The sequence below is a fragment of the Halichondria panicea genome, chromosome 11 (genome assembly GCF_963675165.1).
Source record: "Halichondria panicea chromosome 11, odHalPani1.1, whole genome shotgun sequence".
NCBI lineage: Eukaryota > Metazoa > Porifera > Demospongiae > Suberitida > Halichondriidae > Halichondria > Halichondria panicea.
This window is the reverse complement of record NC_087387.1, coordinates 4,534,111-4,556,557: the sequence shown is the minus strand read 5'-3', so window position 1 is coordinate 4,556,557 and position 22,447 is coordinate 4,534,111. Positions and strand designations below refer to the sequence as shown.

The 22,447-nt window shown below is 40.0% G+C and overlaps 2 protein-coding genes and 2 long non-coding RNA genes across 5 annotated transcripts; 2 read left to right on the top strand and 2 right to left on the bottom strand.

Annotated features, from left to right (window-relative positions):
- Positions 1 to 554: 554 nt before the first annotated feature.
- LOC135343859 (serine/threonine-protein kinase 10-like) lies at positions 555 to 10,839 on the bottom strand. The gene is made up of 3 exons (XM_064540883.1): positions 9,729 to 10,839; positions 1,628 to 2,608; positions 555 to 1,532 (listed from the first exon to the last, which is right to left on the bottom strand). Exons 1-3 carry the CDS (start codon positions 9,918 to 9,920, stop codon positions 627 to 629), a joined length of 2,079 nt encoding a protein of 692 aa, XP_064396953.1. The 5' UTR covers positions 9,921 to 10,839; the 3' UTR covers positions 555 to 626.
- Positions 10,840 to 12,377: 1,538 nt separating this feature from the next.
- On the bottom strand, positions 12,378 to 13,309 carry LOC135343861 (uncharacterized). The gene is made up of 2 exons (XR_010397237.1): positions 13,119 to 13,309; positions 12,378 to 12,639 (listed from the first exon to the last, which is right to left on the bottom strand). It is a non-coding gene; the product is annotated as an uncharacterized LOC135343861 (long non-coding RNA).
- A 783-nt stretch (positions 13,310 to 14,092) lies between these two features.
- LOC135343929 (uncharacterized) lies at positions 14,093 to 17,006 on the top strand. 2 transcript variants are annotated; one of them, XR_010397273.1, is made up of 5 exons: positions 14,093 to 15,270; positions 15,856 to 16,064; positions 16,148 to 16,269; positions 16,315 to 16,380; positions 16,680 to 17,006. It is a non-coding gene; the product is annotated as an uncharacterized LOC135343929 (long non-coding RNA). The 2 variants fall into 2 exon arrangements; XR_010397274.1 differs by lacking the exon at positions 16,315 to 16,380 and having other exon boundaries at positions 14,096 to 15,270.
- A 578-nt stretch (positions 17,007 to 17,584) lies between these two features.
- LOC135344417 (probable outer membrane protein pmp20) lies at positions 17,585 to 22,312 on the top strand. Its single transcript, XM_064541615.1, has one exon. The coding sequence runs from the start codon at positions 18,048 to 18,050 to the stop codon at positions 21,189 to 21,191; it is 3,144 nt and encodes a 1,047-aa protein (XP_064397685.1). The 5' UTR covers positions 17,585 to 18,047; the 3' UTR covers positions 21,192 to 22,312.
- Positions 22,313 to 22,447: the final 135 nt, after the last annotated feature.

Sequence of the window (22,447 nt, the reverse complement as noted above, 5' to 3'; positions counted from 1 at the left end):
CAGAAAAACAGGAAGTTAGATCTACCAAACAGGAAAGCATTGCACAATCAGTGGTAGATCTAGATCTCTGATTTCTTCATTAGACAGCACTTCTTCTATTAGTCTAGATACCTTAACTGATAGGGTTGGAGGTGTTGGCTATTTGGCGACAAAGGGAGGAATAACAAAATAGTAAATATCAACGTCTCGCAATGCGAAAACAGCCACAATTTTGAATCAAAATGTAATAGTAACTATATATTATTATAGAGAGACTGCTACACTTTGCAACAGCTATAGGTAGATCACAAGGTCTATATACCATGCAAGCAGTGAAAAAGTGTAAACAAGATAATAGCTATAGAGTCAATATTATAGATGCCTGATAATAATGTGTATAGACCTAAATTGCAAAAATTCAAGCTGTAGCCGCCAACTGCGAACTGCGAACTACCAACTATAACAACTGCGAACTATATACATGCATGCTGTTGAACTATCAAGTATATCAACTATCAACTACAAGTAGCCCTCGACACATGCATGCATGCATAATTATATAATTATGCCCAAGATAATTTAAAGGGAACACACTAACTTATATACTGTTCATAAAAAAAAAGAGAGTTGCGTGCTAAGAAATATGGCTAAGTGCTAATGGATAGGATTGACGTATACACAGATCTGGGTGTATTCGATCCTCTAGATTTACCACCAAGCATGTATAGTTTGTGGGATAGTTCAACGCAAAGGCAGTCGTATACTTTCAGGGGAAGATTGTCATCATGTTTTTTCCACTGGTTTTTAGTGGGGTCGTACAGCTGAATGTCCGATTTAGCGCTGCCTCCTAGCATATCTGTACCCCCCACAGTCAAGAGGGTGTTGCTGATGGCGACGGGAGACGAACGATAGAATGGCACGCTTGCGACAGATTCCCATACATTAGAACTGGCTTGTGATATCAGGGAGGGTACATAAGCTTGAAAAACTTCTTTAGCGTCTTGACCAACAAGATACAGTGTGTCTCCAATTAGGCAAGTTTTGCATCCATCTGTGCTGGGAAGTGGTTCGGCTGCGATCCATTTGTTACTGATGGTGTCTAAAATGTTCACATCAGCTATCTCTGTGCGATATGAGTCCACTTGTCCACCGATAACAATCAGATGGTCCTGATATCCAACAACAGCTGGTGAAGTTAATGCTTTTGGCATGTGGGGAAGTGACTGGTCCCATTGTTGAGAGCTTTCATTGAAGGTTAGGATGGTATCCGTTTTCTCTTCAGTAGATTTGTTCTCACCTCCCACGACTAGAAGTCGACCCCTAAGTGTTGCTATAGCGAAGTACTTCACAGGAGGAGGTGGCAGTCCGCGATCCCAGTGATCCTGATCTGGTGTGTACACTAGCACAGTGTCAGTCCAGCTACTCTCACCTCTCATGTACAATTTCCCATTAATTGCCACAGGCTGATCGAACACTCTTACTTTGTTTGGCCTGTCCTTGCAGCTCTTCCATTTGAAGGTGATAGAAGATGGAACCATTAGTCGCGGCTGGGGCTGTGGAAAATTACAGGGATTCAGTTAGCTATAAAAAATACTGTGTGAAGTTGAGTAATATCAATACTAGAATTATTTCACTGCATGAGCCTCACCTTCAGCTGAGCCACAGTCACTTTTCTCTGTCCCTGTTCCAGAGGCTGTGTAGACTTCACTAATCTGAAAAGACGATCAATTTCCTTACGTTGAGCTTCCAACTCCGTGGTCTGTTGTTCCAGTCTGTGAATTAGCTCTCGATTATCAGCTTGAAGAGTTTCATTTTCAGCCTGCAATCTATTGACCTCATTGTCTTTACTTTCGACCTGTTGAATCAGCTCCAACTTAGTCAGGGTGCAGTTTTGAGGGAGGGTTGTTGCAACCTCCACCAATTGTTCCAACACTGTTAAAGCAGTTGGTCGATCTTCAGGACGGTACTGCAGACAATTAAGGGTCAACAGGACTAGGGGGTGGGTCTCACCAAGAGCTACTTTCATTGGCACAATGTAATCTTCACGGCGTTCGATTTCTGATCGGCCAACTATCTTCCTTGTAACTAGATCATAGTATGTTGCAGGTTTGACATCTTTTGGGAAGGTTTGCGTCATTGTGAACAGAGATACTACACCAAAGGAGAAGATGTCTATAGCAGTGTTGTATCGTGTTACCCCTTCCTCTTGAGCTACTTCTGGTGGCATGTACACACCAGTGCCTGGCATTTGAGTCATCGTGGCAGCTAGCCGGCCAGGCCGAATATTCACGATTCTAGAAACACCCATGTCCGCTATCTTGGCAGTGAAGCCATTATCGACTAGAATGTTTTTGGCAGACAGATCTCGATGCGCAATAGGTGGAGTATGGCTGTGCAAAAAAACTACTCCTTGGCCTGTCCCTGTCAGAAGGTGTACTTTGAGGTCGGTTGGAAGGTTGGGGTTGGTTTCTAGAAGTCTGTCGAGGCTGGTTTGTAACTTTTCCATCAGTAGAACGGGAAGTTGGGCTTCAGGGAGATAGCATACCCCCAGGAACTGTACTATGTTAGGGTGACGGAGCTGGCTCATCAGCTTGCACTCCTCCACAAAATCATTCACCCATTTCTCAACCTACATGTGGGGAGAAATTCAGTAAACATAAACTTAAGAAATTAACACGAGGCCGAGGCACAAATCGGGTTACAGCAGTGGCAGGTCATTTTGTCTGTCTGTCTTAGCCTCTACACAGGCTCTCCTTTTTCTGTTCTTTATCACAATCGTTCAATAAGATAAAATACTGTATTATTCGTTCAATGAGATAAAATACGGTATTAATTGGAGGAATAAAGAAGAAATAGACGTAGAGTTAGGAAAAAGGAGAGCCTGTATCGGGAAGTCGCGTGAGGGTAGAAGGGTGGTAGAAGGGTGAAAATGAGCGTGGGCATACTGAGCTAGAGATGTTGGACTGCCCACGCAGAGGTCTACGACTAATAAAACTTTGCCTGCAGCAAGCTGGACATGGACTTGGAACTGGAAGTTTGCAAGCACTATAGCTAGCTATACCTTAGGCTTAGCTAGATGATCTAGATTGTGTGTTTAGATTCTATCAGACTATTACCTTTTCTTGTGTCTTTCTACATGCTATAGTAGAATAGCTTAGTCATCATTATCATATAGCAGGTAGCTACTGCCACCAGAGCTGGCCACGCTGGTTCTCTGATCTGACTTGCAGCACAGCTTGGTGGTTGTCTCAGTGCAGTATAGTACAGTACAGTCTTACTCTGAATGCGTGGGAGAATACCTTACGTCACGATTGTGGGCTACATATCGCCCACGTTCATAAAAATCCTTGTGGATCACGCGATTTCCCAAACCAGGCCTTACTTTTTCTTAACTGTACGCCCATTTTATTCTTTGCTGCTTCACTATGTGTTTATGGATGAACAGTGACAACAGCAAGAAAAAGTAAGGCCTGGGAACGAGGCTATGTCTGTCTGTCGTTTTGTGTAATTCTGAGTCTGCTTACCTGGATGCAATAGTGCTGTATTTGTATGTGAAAGACTAGTACGTTTCTTAGTTGGTTATTGTTTGTGCGTAGTATTTGTTTGTTATTGTATAGGTTATGTTCAGGCAAGGGTTCTTGCATGCCTTAGCTTGATTATAGAAGTTAATATTGGTATTGTTGTGCAATAGTGTATGACTGTACACCCAAGGTGTTAATCCCTCTCTCCTGCTGAGTAAGATGCCATCAAACTAGTTTAGAATTAACCTGACAAACAAAAAGTGTTCAGGAGTGTATAAAAAGGACAGTGTGTAGAGTTGTTTTGTGATGTTAGAGTTATTGTGATGTTGTGGAATTGATACTGTTGAATTATTGTTAAATGAAGATTGTTGAACTGAATTGTGAGAACGTAATAGTCAAGAGTGGATCTTTTACATTTGGTAGCAGCGGTGGGATCCTATTGAGCTAGACGTACTTGAGACTCAATGGGAAGGACTGGTTTTAATTGAAAACGACTGGACGGTTTATGAGTACGAGTACACATTTTGGGAGAGTCTACAATGCATCTATGGTGCAGGACCAAGGCAGCATGGAGTGGATTCTACAGATGCTACTGGAAGAACGACAGTTGCGAGACCAGGAGAATGCTAGACGCGATGCCAAACGGGAGGCTGCACATTAGCTGCAGATAAGGCAGATGCAAGAGCAGATGGAAGAGCTGGATGGAGCATAGTGGTGCTCGAGAACAGGAGCGAGCGGGTCGAGCAAAGGTATGGTTGTCGAAGTTATCGGATTCGGAAGACATCGAGGCCTATCTAACAACGTGTGAACGTATGATGTCGGTGTACGAAGTGCCTGAGGATCAGTGGGTCTTCAAGCTTGCCCCCCAGCTGACTGGAAAGGTGCAGCAGGCGTATGCAGCATTGGGTGCGGAAGAGGAAGTGAGGAAGTTTACTATCATCGAGTTAAAGAGGCGATTCTGAGACGGTATAACGTGAGCAAAGAGAGTTATCGCAGACGATTTCGAACTACCCGAAAAAGCGAGAACGAGACGAGCTAGCAGTGAGGCTAACAGACCTAGCAAAGAAGTGGATGGCTGGGTGGCTGGGTGCGAGACTTTGGAAGAAGTTTTGGACAAGCTAGTAGTTTAACAGTTGTTAGAAACTATGGGGGCAGATCTCAAAATCTGGTTGCCGGAGAAGAAGCCCAAGAGTGGAAACGAGGCTGGAAGCCTGGCAGACGACTATGTGCAGGCAAGACAGTGCGATGGTGTTGATCGAAGACACGAGGATGGAAGCCTGGAAGTCTGGATCCTACTTGAGCCAGAGTCAAAGAGAAAAATGCGAGATTGACACGATAGAGCTTGTTCCTGCAGCCGTACCAATACACAGTGAAATATCGACAAGGGAAAAGCAGCGGAAATGCAGACGCAACAAGTTTATCGCAGGAGAGGTGGGTAGGAGTGTGAAAGACTAGTACGTTTCTTAGTTGGTTATTGTTTGTGCGTAGTATTTGTTTGTTATTGTATTATAGAAGTTATAGTGTTAAATAGACTACATCTGCATGTACTTATTTGGTATTGTTGTGCAATAGTGTATGACTGCATGTACACCCAAGGTGTTAATCCCTCTCTCCTACTGAGTAAGATGCCGTCAAAACCAGTTTAGAACCTAACAAACAAGAAGTGTTCAGGAGTGTAAAAGGACAGTGTGTTAGAGTTGTTTTGTGATGTTAGAGTTATAATTGCGATCTTGTGGAATTGAATTATTGTTAAATGAAGATTGTTGAACAGAACGTAATAGTCTACACAGAGAAAAAAGATGTGCTAATTTAGCACGGAAAACCGTGCTAAACGAATGTCTCCAGTTTTAGCACGTTTGCACATGTGCTAAACAACCTGGTGTGCTAAACTGGCACATGTGCTAAATTCTGATGTGCTGAAACAGCTGTGCTGATTGTATTGTGCTAAATCAATTTCAAACATTAAACAACAATAAAAAAACAATAAACAACAATAAAAACAACAATACATCAATACAGTATTGATGAGGATATACAAAAAAATGTTTTTTAAACATAGTTAGTTAACCATAGCAAGTCTGCACTCAGTTCACTGCAATTGTAAGATACTGCCTTTGACTTCTCAGCATCACCTGCATGCGTGAAATAGAAAAATATGTCACATAAAGCCATAACCAAGTATAATAATAATTAAAGTGCGTATAGATTAGGTACATACCATCAGTCATAATAATTATTATTATTACAGGGCGAAATAAGAAAAGCCTTTGCTGTGATCCATGACAAATGCCGAGTGCATGAAAAAGTACATGAACCAAAAGCAAAGAATTGTAGCTACAGAAAGAGTCCTATAACACAAATAAGACCAAGAGGAAGAGTACGCTACTCAAATAGACTGTACACAGGAGTAGGGATGCGGCGATTATGCGAGCATAATTTTGAGAATAATAGGTAGCTTGGAGCATTAGGAATTATGCGGGAATAAACGGTAGAGTGGGTGGGAATAATTATGCCACGTGGCTAACATTCTAAATAAAGCACAATTACCATTGTTATTGTACTCTGATCTGATTTCTGGGCTAGACTGCAGCTAGCTAGCCTTACCGGTAAAGACAGACCATAGACAGTATAGTAGACTACTAGTACTTTATATGGAATCTGAAGAAAATCAAGAGATTAGATTACTGAACCTACTGAAGCCAATTCCAGTTCCAACAAGTAGAGACATATCGATGTTGGATCAACTCAAGGCACTTCGTTTGGTGATCAGCAAGACAATGCTCTTCAGGACTATGTACATTATTATATCATTATGTAGAGACTTCCTTGTGTTGCAATTTATCAAAAGATGATTTTATTGTGATTTTAATGAAGAATAATGATTTTTTTTATGAGAATAATGGGCTAAATCACTGAGAATAATAGGCTATAGCTTGGGAATTGGAGAATAGAATAATCGGTAAAATTTGGAGCATAATAGCCTCAAGCCTACACAGGAGGCAAACTCACTATTGCATGTAACCACAGCCACTTGAGATACAACAATAACAATAACAATGCTGATAAGGAAAAGTAATGAATAAAATTAGTGGTAACCTCACTAACTTATTCATCCATCATCGCTAAGATTTTACAGTTTATACAACAGCATGTGATTGTGACGTAGGTTAGACAGAATGCTTACTACGGTTAGTGGAGTTGCGTACTCTTCCTAATGAACTCTTAGTAAGACATTATAGTCGTTTTTACGCACAATTAAGTTTGCGAGACTATGATAATGCAAATGAGTTCTTGTTGTGCTATTATAGAGCAGCATCAATGTTCGGGCCCATCAACTATCTCCTATAGAGAGCAGATTGAGAAGTTGTCTTCCACCGACAATACTGGGTTAAACAACAAATATAATCCAAAGCTTAACACGAAAGTTGCGTTGTCCTATATAAATATATCGATAGAACTGTTAGCTTAAGAGGAACAGCTATACAGCTGCAAGGCCGGCAGACAATATGCTACAGGTGGCGGTATAGATTTGCATTAATTAGGAGGGTGTGTGGCAATCGAAAATCGTTTGCGCACAAGGATATTGGGATTTCCGTAGCAGCAACTTTTAACAATTATGAACTTACAAAGTGGTAAATATAAAGTCTCCGTTCCATTTACAGTATGCATAATACACTGATACAGCGCAAATTAAACGCTAAAAAGGACGCTCAAGATAAGAGCTCTTTTCTGTTGTTACATTTTACTTTGGCCACCCATGCAGCTATAGTTATCACGACATTTTGCAGCTTGCTAGTTTTGCTACATGTAAGTTAGCTATATAGCAGTTGTGCTAAGATTATAGTGCAGTCAATGGTGCGTTCTATTCTTTGTTAGATCTATGTAAAACTATAGGCTTATAGCTAAGCATAATTTAGCTTGGTATAACCATTATTATATGTTACTAGAGGATTGTCGCTATGCATTCAAAAACACAGCACACCGCATTTGTAATTTGCAATGGTATATATATGTAGCTTTGCTAGAGGATGATTAATTCATCTAGTCTTACCACAAATCTATCCATTGCTTTTGTATAATTAGAACACGTGGTTTCTAGTGTTCTATACACTATAATTAGCAGTTACATGGAGTTGCCTGTCAATGCACATTGCTAAGAGTACATTGCTAGGCACCAACAATAAACAATATAGGGGGGGGGGGGGGGGGGGTGACCGGAAGTGAGAGTGGCCTAAAATTGTTCACACTAGTGCGCAGTTCCATTTCAAACTTCCCCCCTAAACTTTAAATCCTAGATGAAACCCTGACTAGGATTGTCTCTTTTTTGTTTGTTTTGCAAAACGTATACTTGCAACATGTAACGGTAAATTGCAACGCTTTTAGTACAGTTTTAAAATTATAAACGTACTGACGTACTACATAAATGAACTTATATTGACCGCTTACTCCATCTATACAATAATAGTGCAACGTACGCTATGACAAGTACAGTTGAAAACGGCAGTGGAATGGAACTAAGCTTTATGTGTTAAAAAATAGTGCTCCGGACATTCACCGGGACCAGAGTAGTCTCACAGTAAACAAGCCAGAACTCAAGCGTGGCTGTATAGTGCGCATTTGATGTATCAAGCTTTAAAATGAAACTATATTTAGCTAGCTTCAATGCATGTGTACAAGGTTTAATTTATACTTCTTAGCTTTTACCCAACTAAGCTTTTTACCATTTGAAAATCTGTCACAATAATTGTTGCGGCCATGGCATCCAAGTGAAAATACACACACAAACAAACACACTTACTATACCGTCTTTCTTCTAATTACGGCACCACTAAAGATTTTCAGTGGCGCACAAATAACAAGAAAAAACCATAACTCTAGTTTGGCACTTATAATATTTATTTAGAGTGGTGCTACTATATAGTATAGCTGTTTCCACGAGGCTATCGGATCAGTTGTACATGTAGCCTCGAATTAAGGATGCGTTTTTCTAATTATGTAAGCGCTAGCAACTTGGCGCTTAATTGTTTGTGAACTTGGCCCTTCAATTAGTGTGGCGCTGTAAGAAAGACAGTAACCCGTGGTTGGCTTAACTCCAGTTTAATAACTCACTTATTGTGCTATGAAACTTGGGCAATAGGCTTCAATTGGTCTCCACTTTGTTTGAGCCCCATTCAACCTTTTACTTGCTTGTCCTTCCTGCATATTATATTGTAGAGTTATTACAGGGTGTCATACAGGATTTTGAAGTATAGAGGGGGGGGAAATATAAGGCATTCTTTTAAGCTAAAAAAATCAACTGCATGTTATTTCAATACCCTGGTTAGTATAATTATATGCAGGCTATGGACACTCCAGTCATACAACACAGAACATTACATGAATGCAAATTTTAGGGGGGGGGGGGGGGGGGGGTTGGAGCCAGAGGGGGATACTCCCCCAGTGTCCTGGTACAATAATTATTATACAATAGCTGTGCAATTCATTGTACAGCATTGTTCAGCATGTTGAGGGAAACTTACCTAGTTCCACAGTTTTGTCAAACAGCTCTCAAACCATGTCTAAACTCAACTTCTTTTCTTCTTTGTAAGAACAGCAAATTTAAAAAAATCTTTGTTGCTATGCAGCTGCACATCTGTTGTACTGCATGCCCTTATTTGGTACTGAAAACAGCACACTGTGCTGAATTAGCATGTTTACCTGAATTAGCATGTTTACCTGTTTCAGCACACCCATTACATTTAGCACAGTCCATTTAGCACATGAATCGAACATCAAAATTACAAGCCATGAAAAAGCACACCAATACAACACATAGGCTGTGCTATATGCCTACGAAACAGCACATGTAGTGTGCTGAATCACTGTTTAGCACACCACGGTGCTAATATAGCACACGCTCAGGGTCTAAAACAGCACACCTCTTTTCTCTGTGTAGAGATGGATCTTTTACATTGTACCATGGATAGCTTCAACACAACAAAGTAGTAGTTTTTAAACTGATTTTGATGTTTTGTTGTCAAATAAAAGTGAGTGAACCTCGACGTTGGCCTAGATGTACAAAACTTCATTAAACCCCAAATTAACGCCGAGGGTTTGAGCAGGCTAGAACTATCTCACAGCATGGACATGGACACTGGTTAAGTACACAATGTATATATAGTAGGTATATAGTAGGTATATATATATCCTATACGTAATTATTATGTATATAGCTATAGATCTACGTACCTGCTGTGGAGACCCCAGGTCAACAAGCTGTGCATGCAGTTTCTTAGCAGCTATCCTTGCTCCAGGTATTTTCACCTCCTCTACGTTTCCATAAGCACCTGTTCCTAGTACTTCTCCAGTCAACTGAACTGTATTAACTATGAACTGCTCCAGCTCTGGAGCAGTGATTCTGTTGCCTCTGCCAGCCATCATGAAATAAAGGGGCGTATGGGGCGTATAAGTATAGGATAGACTACACCTGTACCTAAGAGTAGAATATGTGTCTATGTAACCTCCGCGGTTGCGGTTAGCCCGAGGCGCAAAGCCGAGGGAATCTAACCGTAACCAAGGCGGTTACTAAGACGCATATTCTACGAGTGGGTGTGGTCTATCTAACTTGGACTTCATTGCGCATGCGCGAGGCGTGGTTATAAAAAGCCAGGTTTGGTGCGTAGCAACAGAAATTGAATTTGTGCGAGCTGGACAAGCTGGACGAGCTGTGAGAGACACCAGTTGACAGAAAAAGACAAGAAGACGGCTTCAAAACAACGAAAAACTACAGTAAAACTTAGTAAAGCTTGTGAAACGCTTCCTGGAGATACTGGAAAGAACAGACAAGTAAAAAGAACATAGAACTATGCTAGAACTGACTCTGCAACACTACAAGAAGAAGAATGAAGCACTGTGGTGGAGTGGAGGGGGTATAGAGCAGACTGGACCGGCATGGAACCTCAATAGAAAGTGTCAAGCGACTACTAAAGTGTTTTTGATGCTTCCTGGCCCCCCTGCCCATGCCCAACTGGAAAAAGCAATACAAAGCAACAGTGGACATGGAAAGAATGGATATTGACTGAAAAACTATTGCATTCTGTGTTTTTTATAATGTTTTTGTCATCTTCTTGTCACTTTCACTAAAAATTTCATTCCAACTTTTGAGAACTTCCTGCAAATTATTTGTCACTTCCTGTAGAATATACGTCCATTTCCTGTAGAATATGTGTCCACTTCCTGTAGAATATGCGCCCATTTCCTGTAGAATAACTACCTTCCTGTAGATTATGCTTCCATGTAATCTACTGTTTTTAGCCAATCAGATCAATTACAGATGATGTAATGTAGTCTAATTACCGGTATATCAGAAAAAAGCTGGGGGTCAAAACACACCATAATAATACCTCGCTTGCGCATGCGCACCGAGGCATAATTTTTTAGAGTTTATTGTGTGTGTGTGTGTGAAATCTAATCTGTTTAACCTTTGTTGCTTCATTACCCAACAATCCTAGCCTGTTATATTATCCATTTAAGCCGCCTGCATACATGACAGACGTTGAGGCTATAGCCACATACAAAATTAGTACAAAAAGTAGAGTGAAAGATCAAATACGTTTTACTTCACTGTACCGTAATGCAGCCAGTATCTGTTTTCATACAACACTTATTATAATTAGGCCCTATTATAGCACAATCACTCAGTAGCAGTTATTGACACAAAAGTATGAGATGACTACCATGCAGATATATCAGCAATCCACTGACCAGAGAGTGCCTGAGCTAGGGGGAGTAATATAGTGTGGCCATAAAGAAGCGCCATGCAGAAGAGTGAATGACTCAATCATAGAACTGTAAGTGCATTATTAATACAAGAGCATTCCACACAGTGCGTGCAATTCAGCACAAACTTCCAAAATTGTATTTGCACTTCAAAAGGGAGTATTCAACAACAGCTTCATTGAAAGGGTCATTACATATTATAGGAGTGTAGGGGCTTACTTCTGAAAAATAACTTGTTAAAAATGGGCACGAAGGGTTGGTCCAAACGAATAATAGGCCACACCCACTACTGAACTATGTAGAACTCACTCTCTGTACCATCTGCGCAAAATTTGTGAGCGTAATTTTTGACTAAAACCAGGAGCCCATAAGAGAAGGAGTGGCTAATTTCAACGTACTCGGGTTTCGTAATTGCCGGTTTCCTTTTATGGAAGCAACTAAGTGCTTACTTGCAAACCGCAGGGCTGTATTGCGCATAACATGTGTATAGGATTTCAACCACTTAGTGACTCTGCATATATAGAAATGCGGTCATAGCTACTTACGAAACGTGATCCCCATAGTCAGCCGCTAGCTCCTTCTCTTATTATGGGCTCCTGTGTGTGTGTGTGGTGTGAGTGTGTGTGTGTGTCCAGTGTATGTGGAGCGTGTACTTCTATATATAGTCAGACAAATCAACAGCTCATGCACAGATGCGGATGACCTACAACAGCTAGGTGGTCTGGTTATGACCTCTAAACTGTTGGTGAAAGTAACTCTAAGGCTGCTATAAATCACAACATGCATTGATGACCTTTAAATTATAGCATAGATAGTAGAGGAGAGGGATTGGAAACACAGGAATTTCACGCGGCCCATGCGTGTCGCACCGGAAATAGACAGGAAATAGACAGGAAGTTAATTTAATTGGGGCCAAAAGAGAGTGAACAGATAGCTAGCTAGCTGTCTCTGGCCCATATAGTAGCTACTAGCTACTACATACATACTAGTTTCTTTGGTTGCTGTACATCAGAATGAGACTTTTCTCGGTTGCATTAAAGAATTACACATTATTAATAAACCTTCAAAGAACAAGGCATGCACTCACACAAAAACTATAGTACTAGGCACAGCTCATGATCATAGACTGCATACTTATTTCTTAACATTATGATACACACAATCACAAAGGATGCATGGAGAAATGATGATGTTTACAAACACAAAACATAATTTGTGTAAGTCTGACGACGTTTAGGTAGTGGTGTATTTCCGTCATCACAGGTCACTACACAGCTTTTGCACGACCAATCGTAACAAATAACAGTGTCCCTTCCCTCTGTCATTGGCATGCCAAACTTTTCCAAAGGGTCTTGGCAGATCCTCAGATGTTCTGAGTACCCTGGGAAAAGCAATTTACGGGTAAGTTTGAATTAGCATATTTCCAAAATTATACAGGTTAGCAAGAAAAAACTTTTCTCAAGGCACATCGGGATCATTAGGCAATATGTAGACCTAAACAATAGTGATGTACAATGTATTGTTGTTAATCAGCAACTCCCCCGCAAACAAATGTACTTACAAATTCTTCTTTTCACACTTTTATGTTAATATTCAACAATTAACAGCATAATTCTCAACTTAGCTATGCCTAAGGCATATTTCAATGCTTCCTCTACACTGTGATCACTCTCAAGCAACCATGGCTACTTCCTAGCTCAAGATATCCCCCCACAAAGTTTCATACCTTCAAATTCCCAGCTAAATACATGTAAAATAGTGCTACATGGACCTCTGATGATCAAATAAATTAGGTAAATGATGTAAACCATACATTTACTATGGATAATGTACATACATACTAGCTCTGCCAGTGCTTACTGCAGTTTTCTTCAGTTTCTTCTCCTCTGTCTTTGCAGCTGGCTCGCAATCAATCGCAATCAACACTTGCGGAATGCAACACGCATAGTGTCAGAATTCTCTAGGGCAATACATTGGTCACCTGAGATGTTTCCAATCCCTCCCCTCTACTATCTATGATTATAGCCTATATATTATACTGGAAATTTCACCTAAAGCACTACCCATTGCATGCCCTGATTGGACTGCATCCCTCTTATTAACACTATACCTTTGGAACTTTGTGTTGTTATGTGTGGTATCAAATTATGTTATATATATGAATGATCAAACGTGGTATATGTAATAACTATATATATACTTCGTTGCCTTGAAACCATTTGCTGTATATATAGATGTGGGGGGAAAAAGTTGGTAGTTTTGTTCTGTTTTGGTGGCTGGGAATTACAATATTGTATATTAAGTACATCACTATAATTATAATAATAGTGATTGCACATGCACCAGAGAAAAACCTTGACTGGAAAAGTAGTGACTCTGAACCGAAACTTAGAGTGCAACATCCATTAAGCAAGTGAGTTGAAGATTATGCAGTATAGATCTATATAACAGTGGCGTAAGAAGCGATTTCTCAATGGGGGTGCTCTAGTTTTTTTTAATGGAAAAGTATGGCTATCTGTACATATAATAGTGCAGCTTGATAAGTCATATCTACTTAATAGCCTAGAAAGATGGGGGAGGCTCCAGCCCCTGAAGCCCCCCCCCCCTCTTTCTACACCACTGCATAATTATGTAATGTATACTATTATTAGCTAATCTAGGAGCAGCACATGCGCATACCTGAAGCAGTATAATATATTACATTACACACCTCACACAAATGCATGGCAGACGTTGATCGAGGACTATCCGTATCATATTCCTCTCTCACACCTAGATCGACATGTACACTGTTAAAAATGGGTAGTTACAATAGCACCCAAAGTGCTATGCCAACACTCACCTAATGGTGCTACAATGTATATCACAACACTAAGAGTGCAGTCGTAACTGCTACGTGTTACTAGAACAATAAAGGGTGCTATTATACACTTAAAAGTGCTTGTGGAACATTTTAAACAGTGTTGTGCATGCACTTACCTAGTTGTTAAAATCATATTACTCTAACTATACACCAGATGGTGTTACTCAAATAAAAATTGTGTGATTGTAGCACTATACATGGTGCAATGTAAGCACCTCTACAAATCACCTGCATGCAAATCAAGGCCAGTCTATAATGATTCGTGTAGTTGCATGTGTAAATAAATAGTTGCTTATATAGTAACAAACCCGTTCCATTAAAATAGTTGAATATCTGGTATAATTATTATACCTTTGTATTCAAGCATGCAAGTATAGATTATAATTATAGTCACCTTATTTATTATACTTATTCAGTATAAATTCTAATCACATGCGTAATTATGTATACAGGGGTGAAGCAGCACACTTGTACTGATGACGGAACAATCGGCCCTGTGAGGAACTTTCCAAGAAAAAATTAGTGCACTTTTCAAGTGTACCGGCAATATTTTAGCTATTCAGTATTTATAACTTATGTGATGAACCAGTACTATAGTTATCATTATTAGTTACTGTAAAACTATGTGTTTGAAGTTGCAACATCTATTGAGGACTAGACTATGTGCATGTCACGCTAACGGACAAATTAATGCCCAACAGTAATTATTAACAATTCAATCGTCTGAAAAATCATACATCCTGTATTTAGCAAAGTAGCTGGCTTATAGTGTGTTCTTTCTACTCGTACAGTTGCCCTGCAAATTTAACTCTTACTTTGCTCCCACCCCTCCCCTCTTCCATGCAAGGGCATACACTGATGATATGATCATAATTAATTGATGAGCACAGACTCAAATGCGTGGTGGGTAGCCAAGACTACATAAACAAAACAAAATCGTGGGTGGTAGACGTGCAGCACTGATCTCACGTGAACCGTGTGATAGACAGCTGCCTGCATGAGAGTCTCTGCACACAGCTGCGTGCACCTTAACTGTACGAAGGCGCCAGGCCTACTCTAGCTCTGTACTGTGCTCTGGTACTACATGGACTAAGTTGCTAGATGTACTACACTGCAAGATGGCACACTGCTTTGACTCGGAACTATAGAGTAAGTTGCTGCAAAACCATTGTTGTGCTAAAAAGCTTGACATAGACAGACTGCAAGTCTACTACTCACTACTATAATTGTAACTATATAATAATTCTTGTTGGGCTTTGTGGGCAGCTGTCCGTCAGTCTGATATGTTGGGCTTTGTGGGCAGCTGTCCGTCCGTCTGATATGCTGGGCTTTGTGGGCAGCTGTCCGTCAGTCTGATATGTTGGGCTTTGTGGGCAGCTGTCCGTCAGTCTGATATGTTGGGCTTTGTGGGCAGCTGTCCGTCAGTCTGATATGTTGGGCTTTGTGGGCAGCTGTCCGTCAGTCTGATATGTTGGGCTTTGTGGGCACTTGTCTGTCAGTCTGATATGTTGGGCTTTGTGGGCACGTGTCCGTCAGTTAGATGTATGTTGAGCGTTAGGAACACTTTCCTGTCAGACTGGTTTTTCGCACGTATCTACATTTGCATACAAATCATCATAATTATAATTTTTGTCTTCCGATTATTGTTAAATTAATTTCCAATGACAACAAGATAATGGTTGTTTCTTACAAAATTATCGCATCGTAAGAGCTATAGGTACTCTTTTCATGCAGGGTTCATGGAGTCGAGCTATTTAAACGAGGTTAAAGAATATGCGTCGCAAATTGAGATTCAATATCTGTCCAAAGATAAACCACTGCTCTTTAAAAGGAATAGTCCAAAAACAAAGCGTAACAAAGGTGCTATCAGGATCGAGTGATATGATCGACCAGCAGTTACAGATGTGTGTATATACTATCCACCACTGACCGATTATGTCTATGTAAGTTCACTATTAATCATTATTGTGTTCAAGCATATAGCTGTAAATGTTTGCAGTAGTAATAGCATTTTTTGAAATTACAGGAAAGATACCTATAGATTTACTTTTGAGGTAAATTGGAAAGAATTCGAACAAAGGAGAACAATGTTAAGCTACAGGAGCTGGTCGAAGACTATGCAGTCACTGGTGCAGTCACAATCTAATGGTAAATAGAAACCCATATCTTCAAACATACATTTTTTTTATTCAGTTCTGAAGATAATACTGTACGAAGAAGGATGCAGTACAAATGATATTTGTCAAGCTGCTGCTCCACGTATGTAATGCATAAACAGTTACAAATACTTGATACTTGAGAACAGATTCTTCTGTTGCCCTTGAATTCATCCTGTGTGGGGGGGTATATGCTTATTATAACGAGAATAACCCTGTCATCATACATTATATATAATTATACACAGTAATGCATGCACACTGGATATTTGGAAGAGGTGACAACAGTTGTTAAAGTGTTAGGCTTTCGGCTTATTTGAATAATTGTCTCCTACTCACTTATATCACTGCCTACTGTTTTTGTGAGCCCCATCCTTATCCCATCATAATATATACATGCAGGTGGATGACATGCAACGTTCGTTCAAGGTAGAAAAAGTGCTATTGAATCTGGATCAAGGAACTACTTCGTCATCGTAGAGAAAGAAGTGTATGAAGTAGATTCATTCTATGAAACTCTTGTACTATGTTTTTGACATTTTAGTACCCATGCACGTGCATGTCTGCATGGCACCCTTTTATTTTTTATTTTTAAGGTCCCGAACTGCCTAAGTGTATTGTGGTCGTAGTTATTAAACACTTTATGAGGTTATAGGTATACATATCTTCATACTTTTATTGTATGCTATCGTGATGCATATATCATTATGCACATGCTATAATTATGTTACGTCATTTAAGTCAAGTGCATGAGCTTATCGAGAAGTGCAATAAGCATGCATGCAATATTTTATGCTTTGCATGAAGAGTAGCAATGACAACTGTACCTGTAGTAACAGCAGCACCCATCCCCAGTGCTTTAATAACACCATTGTAGGTGTAGTTGTAAAAGTTACACACAGTTTGGAGTTGCAGTAACTCCAAGAAAGTGCAAGTACAGCACATTTTCATGCTGTTACAACTCCAAAATGAGTGTTTTAATAACACTAAAATCTGGTGCTGTAATAACTCCATATATGAGTGCCATATATTTGGTACAATGGTTTTACCCACTTTTGGGTGTTACAATAGCACCACATTTTTAACAGTGTACCAAGATGTGGCATCATGCCCTATTAAGGAAGGGCTGAGAACTGTGGGATAACCCACAATCAAAATATAATACCTATTTTGCCTATTTTGCACAACATTAATTAGGGTTCCAAGCAAATAGGGAATGTTTTTGATTTCGGGTTAGAGTTAGCGCATAATATAAGACTGCAGAACGTTTACTAGCTATATAGATCTAGCAAAAGTAGTGACTCTAAACAGAAACTGCAAAATCAGTATGCTGTCTAGAAATATTCTCAGTTGGTTAGTACTGCTATTTACTCTAGCTGCTGGAGTGAGCACTATCACATTGTGCCAGTGGATTCAACCGACTTTTGCAGTAATAACTATGGAAATGGAACTTGTTTTACTTTGGAGCAGCTTGTTCAAACAGACTTGTTATCTGGAGGAGATATTCTCACCTTGAGCTTTTTACCTGGAGATCATGTGTTAACTGAGCAGTTATTGATTCGTAATTTTTCACATGTACATATCACCAGTCAGAACAAAAGTACAGCTGTTGTGAGATTCTATAGCAATGGCGAAATACGTTTCATTAGTATTACCAAAACGATTATTAAAAACTTGAGTTTCGTTGGAGCAAATTATGGACCACTAAACTCACATCAAGGCTTGATCATTGACGATGTGCACGATGTCTATATCAACAACTGCTACTTTATGAACTTTGAATTACTCAATCAGGCGGAAACCCACATAGTTAAAATTGCTAATACTCATACCACAAAAATTGAATGCATCGTATTTGTGAACAACACTGGTCAGGCACTGCATGTTGAGGCTGATAATGTGCACATAAAAAATAGTATGTTCACTAGAAATGATGGAGGTGTGGTTGACATTCAATCAAAAAACGCACTGATCAACAACACAGAGTTCAACTACAAGAGTACTGAGAGTGGAAGAGCAGTAGAAATGGTATCTGGTACTGTAGTTATCACTTGGTGTAACTTTATAAATAACAAAGCTTTTCAGTTTGGTGGAGCGATTGGTATTGGCAGTGTGTCCATCTCCGACAGTGTGCTGAAAAACAATGGTGCTTACGAGTTAGGTGGAACGATTAGTGTTTCCTCAAGTAGTGTATCCATCTCCAGCAGTACACTGACAAACAACATAGCTGACCATGGTGGTGGAGCGATTTATGTTTCCTCAGGCAGTGTATCCATCTCTGACAGTACACTGATAAACAACAGAGCTGACTATGGTGGAGCGATTTATGCTTCTTCCTCAAGCAGTGTGTCCATATCTAACAGTGTGCTAGCAAACAACGGTGCTAACAGTAGTGGTGGAGCGATTTACATTTCTTCAAGCAGTGTGGTGTCCATCACCAACAGTGTGCTGACAAACAACAGAGCTGTCTTTGGTGGAACAATTTATGTTTTCTCAAGTAGTGTATCCATCTCCTGCAGTACACTGACAAACAACATAGCTGACCATAGTGGTGGAGTTATTCATGTTTACAGAGGTAGTGTTTCCATCTCTGGCAGTACGCTAACAAACAACAGAGCTGACTATGGTGGAGCGATTTATATTTCCTCAAGCAGCGTGTCCATCTTCAACAGTATGCTAGCAAACAACGGTGCTAACAGCAGTAGTGGAGCGATTTACGTTTCCTCAAACAGTGTGGTGTCCATCACCAACAGTGTGCTGACAAACAATAGTGCTGACATTGGTGGAACAATTTATATTTCCTCAAGCAGTGCGTCAATCTCCAACAGTACACTGACAAACAACAGAGCTGACTCTGGTGGAGCGATTGGTGTTTACTTAAGTAATGTGTCCTTCTCTGACAGCATGTTGACAAATAACAGTGCTGACCATGGTGGAGCGATTGATATTTTCAATAGTCGAGTCAAGTTTAACGGACCTACAAGACTCAGTAACAATCGTGGTGGTGTGTTGGGTGGAGCCATTAAAGCAGTCCAGAGTGAAATGTACATTAACACAGAAAGAACAATCATAACCAACAACACAGCTACCTCTGGAGGAGGGATATTTCTAGGAGAGAGTACACTCTTTATAACCAAGCCAATAGAGATCTATCACAACACAGCACACCAGGATGGTGGAGGAATTTATGCATATTCCAGTAAAGTTGAATTCCGATCAAATAAACAAAGTGAGATTGTTGACAATATTGCAGAGAATAATGGTGGAGGTATTTATGCAGCAGCTACAACCATTAAACTAACGCAATCATACGTCAACATTGACTCAAACACAGCTAAAGCTAAAGGAGGTGGAGTGTACCTACAGCAAAGTTCAAAACTATACCTGTTTAAAGAAGTCTTCGAATATCTGGCTAATAGTTCTAACTATCAATTATTGTATGTCAAGTTAATGATTAACAACAACTCGGCACAGCATGGAGGGGGGATATTCGTAGCGGATGACACTGAGAGTGGTACCTGCAGAGGAGAGGGCACAGAATCCAGACAAACCATTTTTGTTGATTGTTTTATTCAAACTATTAACCTGTATGGGATAGGCAATAATCCAAACTATTTCAACACATTCATGACTAACAACACAGCTACCCAGTCAGGAGCAGACATCTACGGAGGTCTATTGGACAGGTGTACAGTAAGTAAATTTGCTGAATATCACATTTCTTCAAATGGACCTGGATTGAATTACATAAATAATATCGTAAAATCCCCCAGCGAGTTATCAATTTCTTTGAGACCTGTTAAAGTAATCTTTTGTAATAATGGCAGTATTTCTACTAGAAAGGGACACTTGTTTAAAATCAGCATTATGGCTGTTGACCAAGTTGGAAATCCAATGAATGCCACAATTCGCAGTTCTGTTGTCAGTGAGAATGGATTTGATCGTCTCAACGAAGGACAGGAAAAACAAACAGTTGGCAATCAGTGCACAGAATTAGAGTACAATGTATTCTCACAAGACAACTCTGCTCAAGTGGAACTGTATGCTGAAGGTCCATGCATTAATTTGGGAATTTCAAGACAACTTATCAATATTTCTTTTCTGCCCTGCACATGCCCAATTGGACTCAAACCAACTCGATCCGATACTGAATGCAAGTGTGACTGTGATCCATTCTTGCAACAAGGATATCCGATAACAAACTGTTCTGAGAAAAATGGTACCATAACGCTTGAAAGTAATACCAACATATGGATAGAATTCATAAATACCACCAATGGAACGTATGTTATTAGTAACTGTACATTTGACTATTGCGTAGAAAAACCAGTCAACATCAGTCTAAGCAACCCTGACGAACAGTGTGCCTACAATCGAAGTGGGGTATTGTGTGGAGAATGTAAACCAGGACTAAGTCTTGTGTTGGCCACGTCAAACTGTATAGAATGCTCTGATCTTTACCTTCTTCTACTAATTCCATTTGCGCTGGCTGGCATATTGCTAGTTGCTTTAATTCTCGTGCTCAACATCACTATAGCAACTGGAAATATTCATGGCCTCATTTTCTACGCCAACATAGTAGCTGCTAATACAGCAATTTTCTTTCCTAATTTAAACAACTTTTTAACAGTTTTTGTATCATGGGTGAATCTTGACATGGGAATCGAAACATGCTTTTACAATGGAATGAACTCTCAAGCAAAAGTACTCCTTCAACTTGTCTTCCCAGCTTACGTGTTTCTTCTAATGTTTCTTGTAATCATTTTGAGCAAGTACTTTAACTCATTTGCAAAGCTCCTCTCCAACAGGAATCCTGTTGCTGCCCTAGGCACACTTGTCCTAGCTACTCTCTTATTCCAAATTCTTGCGTTTTATCATTGCTGCACTACAACACAGGGTCTTAGATTATCCTGATGATACAAACGAAATAGTTTGGCTGTACAATAGCAATGTGAAATACTTCACTATCAATCACATCCCTCGGTTTGTTGCAGCCGCCATAATTCTCATTGCCGGTGGATTGTTCACTGTATTGCTCGTTTTTGGACAATGGTTTCCTCGCTGTTCAAAGGTTTTTAAATGGACTGAGAACACAAAATACATTGGCTTCATGGATGCATACCATGCTCCATTCACTCCCAAGCATCGCTATTGGGTGGGACTGCTCCTCTTTGCTCTGATTACTCATAATCTAGTAGTTGCCATGGCTCCAGACACGTCTCTCCCTATTCTATCATCTGGGGTTCTATCAGTTGGACTGATTGGATGGAAACTACTGAATAATCGTTCTTATAAAAATAAGTTCTGTGGTTCCCTTGAAACTCTCTATCTACTCAATGTTGCTATTTTTGCATTTGGCACCTTCTATGTCAAAAATACAAAGAAAAATCAGTCAGCACTAGCCAATACTTCGATAGCTATATCATTCATTCTGTTTGTGACAACCCTTTGCTACCATTTCTACCAATTCGTGCTCAAGAAGCTCAATACATGGCTGAAGATAGAGGACACCATAAGGAACTTAAGAGCTGGAGTTGCAGACATGAGACTCCAACAAGCTAACAATAGCCGGGAAAATTATCAGCAAATAAACGATGACGATTGATTTCTTGAAGTAGTCGACAACTATGAGCAAAGACACGTACCCGTGGACCAACCTTACACTGATAGAGCCATGGAAGAAGCTGACCCTGATCGTTACATCACTCCTCCCATCATCAGATCAGCCACGAGGTCTGACCAGCTGAGACTATCCTACTTGGATGAACTAGCCCCCCTCACCACAGAGGACTACACCCCGGCCCCTCCCTCTACGAGCGTCAACCGTGATCCCATTGTTACACACACAGAAATTGCCCCCATAAACAATGATGAAGTATGAACTGTCTTATTTAGCTAACTTAAAGTTACCCCTAAACTTTCGTAGGCAATGTATTCTATAGTTATATAACTGCTGTTAGCAATTTTGATTGTTTTGTGTTAATAAATATATTAGAGATAGACATTTTTTTGCTATAATTAATTATAATTTCGTGTCCTTTGTATACTGCATTTCAAAATGTTGGCCATCAAGATACGTTGCATGACACACGGAATACTATGTTATATAGTGCTTGACGTCTGCACCCATGCAGGCCTGTCCATTTATCAGGCACTACAGTGAAACATTT